Source organism: Mustela erminea, chromosome 6, assembly GCF_009829155.1.
Source record: "Mustela erminea isolate mMusErm1 chromosome 6, mMusErm1.Pri, whole genome shotgun sequence".
NCBI classification, from domain to species: Eukaryota; Metazoa; Chordata; class Mammalia; order Carnivora; family Mustelidae; genus Mustela; species Mustela erminea.
The window spans coordinates 103,266,705-103,272,704 of NC_045619.1; the positions used below are offsets into that span (position 1 = coordinate 103,266,705).

General features: G+C 53.6%; 1 protein-coding gene across 1 annotated transcript; it reads right to left on the bottom strand.

The window, feature by feature from the left end:
- Nucleotides 1-397: 397 nt before the first annotated feature.
- On the bottom strand, nucleotides 398-3,333 carry KCNA5 (potassium voltage-gated channel subfamily A member 5). The gene has a single exon (XM_032349038.1). The coding sequence runs from the start codon at nucleotides 2,995-2,997 to the stop codon at nucleotides 1,195-1,197; it is 1,803 nt and encodes a 600-aa protein (XP_032204929.1). The 5' UTR covers nucleotides 2,998-3,333; the 3' UTR covers nucleotides 398-1,194.
- Between the last annotated feature and the right edge of the window lie 2,667 nt (nucleotides 3,334-6,000).

Here is a 6,000-nt window from a genome sequence, read left to right on the forward strand (position 1 = left end):
AGCCCTGTGAAACAGGGTTAAAGCCTGCAGACAAGGGAGAATTCAGAAACGCAGCCCCAAGAGATGGCAGTGGGGCTGTGGGCAGGGTGTGTGTGGCGGGGAGGTCTGATCTCCTCTTGTCTTTTAGCTGCATCTGCACACAGGGCTGAGAGTTGCATCTGATACCACACCATCAGGCAGCATGTCAGAAACAGCCTGAGACACAGAGGTCACCCCTCTGTGATGCCCAGAGGGGGCCCAGCTAAGAAGGAGGTGACGATCAAATCATTCCTTTTCCAGTCAAGGTGGTGTTTGCTCTAACTTCAAAACTAGAAATAGCAAGCGACAGACTCCTTTTTAAAATTTCATACAACAACAACGACAACAAACAAACAAAAAAACAACTAACAACTTGCCTCAACCGTGTAACATTTTATTTCCTGGGATTAAAAATAGAGAATGAATTATCAGAAGTCTTTCTTCAACATCATTGAAATGCTTTTCAAAGAAAGTTACAAGAATTGTTTAAGGCGCACAGAAAAAGTCAGTCTTGCCTTTCTTCCAGAACATTCCCTGCCCTGCAAAACACTGATAGCACATCCCAGAAAAGAGAGGCTTACAGACACAGGAACCAGAACAGCCATAACCAGGGTCTCTGGCTCTAATACAAGCATCACAGAAAAAAACAAAAAACAAAAAACACATCACAATAACTCTCTCTTCCATAAATACAGCATTCCTGGAAAATGTATCCAAAATATCTCCATCTGAACTACAGTACAAAAATCCACTCACCGGCCATAAAAATAATATTTTCCCCTATACGCAAATAAAATCATATGTAAAGAAAATTTGGAACACATGGAGGGGGTTACAAAATCTCTCGGGATCTGGGCTATTTAAAGTCATTTTTGTTTGGGTTATCCCTCTGCTGGGTATAGGAAACTGGCTACAAATACATCCATTTCGCAGGGCTCACCATTTCAACAGCTCCTGCGTCATGGAATGTGGTACTTTTTAAAAATAGGCGACCCTTGGTGTCATGGAAAGAAGAGGAAAGATGGGGGTCAAGGGAGGGGAGAAGAAGTGAAAGAAGAGTGACAGACTTCAAGGTGGGCTTGAAATACTCTGTGGTATAAAGCAGATCCCCAAGCTCAGGAGGCCCCTGCTATCCCCACCCCACTACCACCAATCTTACGAATCGGTGGCTCCCCCTTACAAATCCGTTTCCCGGCTCGTGTCCAGGCAGAGGGCATAGAGGGACCTCCGCAAGTCCACGTTGCTTTTGGCCTTGAGGTTACACTTCTCCAGGGGGCAGCTGCCCCTTCGGGCTCCGTCTGCATTTGGGGATACCCCAGCCTTGCAGAGGGACCCCTTGCTCCAGCTTGCCTTCCGAGGGCCTCCGCTGTCCAGCCCTGTCCCATGGCTCTGGCTGCCCTGCTCTTCCTTAAGAGCTGCCTGCTCCTCGTGGTCCGTCTCCCGGTGGTAGAAGTAGTTGAAGTTGGAGACAATGACGGGCACAGGCAGGGCGATGGTGAGGACCCCAGCGATGGCACACAGCGAGCCCACGATCTTGCCCCCCACAGTGACAGGTCTCATGTCCCCATAGCCTACCGTGGTCATAGTGACTACAGCCCACCAGAAAGCATCCGGGATGCTGGAAAAGTGGGTCTCCTGGTTGTCAGCCTCTGCGAAGTAGACGGCACTGGAGAAGAGGATGACTCCGATGAAGAGGAAGAAGATGAGCAGCCCCAGCTCCCGCATGGAGGCCTGCAAGGTCTTGCCCAGGATCTGCAGCCCCTTGGAGTGGCGGGACAGCTTGAAGATGCGGAACACCCGGACCAGGCGGATCACTCTGAGGATGGCCAGGGACATGGCCTGTTGCCCATTCTGCCCGCCCCCTCCACCCCCTGGCTGTTCTGCCAGCTCAGTGCCCAGGGTGATGAAGTAGGGGAAGATGGCCACCACATCAATGATGTTCATGATGTTCCGGGAGAACTCTGCTTTGCTGGGGCAGGCGAAGAAGCGTACCAGCAACTCGAAAGTGAACCAGATGACACACGTGGTCTCTACAATGAAGAAGGGGTCAGCCAGAGTCCTAGGCAGGAGAGGTGCCACCGTAGGGCCAGAGGGAGGCGCCAGAGGCCCGCTGCCATTGGCCCCCCTGGAGTGCCCAAGAGGCTGGTGGGGCACTGGGGGATGGCGGAGAAGCTCCCGTTCATCCCTGAACTCAGGCAAGGTCTCCAAGCAGAAGGTGATGATGGAGATGAGAATGACCAAGACGGAGACGATGGCGATGCCCCTCGCGGACCCCGAGCTTTCTGGATATTCAAAGATAAGCCACACCTGGCGTTGGAACTCGTTTCGGGGCAGGGGCTTCTCCTCTTCTTTAATGAAACCCTCGTCCTCCCGGAAGCGCTCCATGGCCTCGTCCCCCAGCTGGTAGAAGCGGATCTCATCGGCGAACACGTCCAGGGAGACGTTGACCGGCCTCCGCAGGCGGCCCCCGGACTGGTAGTAGTAGAGGATGCCATCGAAGCTGGGCCGGTTGCGGTCGAAGAAATACTCGTTCCTCAAGGGGTCGAAGTAGCGCAGGCGCTTGGCCGGGTCCCCCAGGAGGGTATTAGGGAACTGCGCCAGGGTGCCCAGCTGCGTCTCGAAGCGCAGCCCGGAGATGTTGATCAGGACGCGCTGATGGTGCAGGGACCCGGCGCCCAGCACCTGGTCCTCCGCCATGCCCAGGGCGGGGTCGCCTTCTCCCTCCTCGTCCTCCGGAGGCAGCCTTCGAGGCTGCGGAGGATCCTGGGGCAGAGGTGGCAAAGGCCGCCCTCCCGGGTCCACTCCCCTCTGCGTGCCGCGAGCCCTTGGCGCCGGCTCTTTGGGTCCATCGCTGAGCCCAGCCGTCGGGGGACACTGGAGCTCTCCCCCTATGGCCTGGCTACAACCTGTCCCAGCCTCACCTCCTCCTCTGACGGTCATGGCACCGCCGTTCTCCAGGGGTACCAGGGCGATCTCCATAGCCAAGGGGCAGGGGGCATGCTGTGCCCCTGCTGCCGGGCGTCCGAGCCCCCCACTCACGCCCCGCTGGGCGCCTTGCCTCTGGCTCTTCTGCCGCCGTCGGCTGGCCCCCCTGTGGGACGGCCTGGGGCTGCTGGCGCGATCCCCTGGCTCAGTCCTGACGTCAAGAAGCTGCTGCCCTGCTCTCTGCCTCGCTCTCCGTTCTGGCAGCCCGTTACCAAGCAGCCAAAAGCCTCCTTCCAGCAGATGCAACCTTCAGCCGCCCCTCTCTGGCTGCGGGGCGGTGCTCGGCCTCCACCCTGCGCGGCTCCTCCGCCTCTTTCCTCCCTCCGCCCCGTCCCCTCCCCTCCTCCGTCTCCCGCCTTCCCTCCTGGGTATCTCGGCAGCGGGTGTCTCCCCAGAGGGCACAGCTGGGGCCCCGGGCGAGGGGAGGAAGGGGGGCTAAGGGAGCAGCCTTGCGAAGGGAGGGAGCGGGGGGCGGGGAGGGAATGGAGAGGCTGGAGGAACAGGTTGTACCGAGAGCGCGGAAACTCCCAGGGCAACCAGATGAGAATAGCTGTGGATTTCAGTTCACCTGGGAACCCGCTGAGCGCCAAGTGGACTCCAGGGGAAATGAATTGCCTTGGGTTGGACGAGTGAGACATGAGATAACAGCAGTGCCTTTACAATCCTCCTTTGGAGCAGTAACTATTGTCTCTTCTTTGGGAAGGATTACAGACAGGTAGGGGCTGGGCAGAGTTATGGGCCTTGGGGATCTAGAAATCTAGAGATACATAGAGCTGGAGATACCTCCAGATCAATGGTGGAGAAGCCTCTCTCTTCCTGTCTTCCTACACACCCACCAAAAGGCTGAGAGCGGACAGCAGCCCCTTTTGCCCTTGCCCGGGGACAACCCTGGTTCGCAGAAAAGTCCTGGATTATGGGACAAATTCATTGTCTGGTCTCCTATCCTCGAGAACCGCCAACTTCAAGCTCTCAAGTCCCAGTTGTAAAAACCTGTCAGGGAGAAGGGGAGGAGGAAGAAAGAGGTCCTGGGGAGAGATGTTCCTTACTGGTGAAACTTGGAGCTGGCAACTGCAGCTTTGTGTAGGGGGTTTGTGTAGGGAGCAGGGGTAGGGGTCAGGAAGGCTGTGGAATCCCAGGGCTGGAGGACTCCCAGGAGCAGAATAAGAAGCAATACTTACTTTGCTCCTATGATGTACAGGGAGCATTCTCAGCACTTTACAAATACTGACTGGTGCATTCCTATGGCAATGTATCTGCTCGATATTATTACTATCTCCATTTCTTAGGTGAGCAAAATGAGACACAGAGTGACTAAATTGCCCATGGGCATGTGGGTGGAAAGTGGTGAGGCTGGGATTCAAACCCAAGTGAGCAGAAGTTCGCCCTTATCCTTCCACTCCAGTCCTCTCTGGAAATGCATAACCCCCTTTCCAGGTGCAAGTGCACGCTCCCCACAGCATCTAGGCTGAGAGCTTCAGTTTCTTCCCACAGGAGGCGGGAGGATGGCTGAGTAACAGCTAAGTCTTTCAGAGTCAGGAAATGGGCCTCAGCCCCTGTGGGGCTTTAGGGGGCATCCGTGGCCAAGGGAAATATCTTTCAAGGCACATCTGCCAGTTCCAGACACACCTTCCTGGTATTTGTTGGTTCTAAACTACCATAAAGTCTCTGTTTTTGAATGTTCCAAGTTCTTTCAAACTTTTGAATGTGTGTCTATTTTTGTTCTTGAATGTTGTTTACTCTTTATATATGTGGATGTCAGAGCCTCTTGTCTATGAATATGTCTGCACAGGAGGGAGGTTTTGGAAACATGTTATGCAGTGCACAGGCCTTTTGTTGGAATAGCAAGGTGTGCACACACAAGCTTATGTCAGGGCTGAAGAAAGAGATGTGTGCGGGCCTTTTTGTGTGTTGCATGAAGGTGGTTGTGAATTGGATGTATGTAACTGTATGTAACTGTTTTCATTGTGTGTGACCCTGTGCATGAGGTTGGCTATCCTTGCAGATGTGCATGAGTGAGGAAGGGGCTGGAAAGAGAAAAATCAGTATGTGGGAGCATCACTGTAACCACAGGGCCTTCCTTATACTCCCCTCCCATGACCTCTGCCCACTCTGCTCCGTCTGCCCTGGGTTTTTATTCTTCTCTGTCTCTGAGGTTGTACATCAGGAGCAGGCTTGCCTGCCCCTGGGAACCTAGGGCCTACGGAGCTTGTAGAGGGTGAGCTCAGAGACCCGCAGCAACTGAGTCTTGTTTACTGACTCACCCATCTTGTAAATACAGGGATACCATCTTGGTTCACAGGAGCTCTGCTTGAGCTCCCTATGGGAGAGAATTCTCTGGACCTTGTCTTTCAGGGGCCCTTAGAGAGTCTGTTCCCTGAAGAAAAAGAGCAGAACATAAACAGTGCTGGAGAAGCACACACCAGGCCTCCTTGATGTGGTATTTTCTTTCTGCTTTCCATACATTTACCAGCTTTGATAGGTTTCTTACAAGTTACCTTCAGATGTTACGTGTGGCAGCCAGGGGGCTATACTGGGAGGATATCCTTTAAAGATAAGCTGAAATTGCTTTTCAGCTTCCAGGAGTGCAATTAGCTGAGAGCTTCTGGTTGTTGGCAGTTTCAGGCCCTTCCTGGGCAGCCCTCTCCCAATGACCGAGCACCACAGGCTTAGAGGGTCCTGGCCATTTCTGCCTATGGCAGAACTCTTCTGCTGTGCCATCTTTGTTCTGAATCTCTCCTGTTGGATTGACTATGATTTTGTAAGAAATACATTGCAGTCTGAGACTGTTCACCCCTCTTCCTCTACTTTTTCTTTTCACGGGTATTCTTGGGTCAGCATCAGGAGATGGAAGTCTTTCCCTGCTGGCTTCCATAGGTTCTTTTCTCTTTCTTCTGTTTCTTCCCAATAAACTTCTTACACTCCAACACTAATGGGCAAATCCTCTAACTTAAAGTTACCCTTTGCTCTACGCGACTAATCCTAGGAAATAAGCCCCTC

What these genes read in the sequence shown, in the direction of transcription:
- KCNA5 (XM_032349038.1), bottom strand. Translation starts at nt 2,997, where the DNA reads ATGGAGATCGCCCTGGTACCCCTGGAGAACGGCGGTGCCATGACCGTC.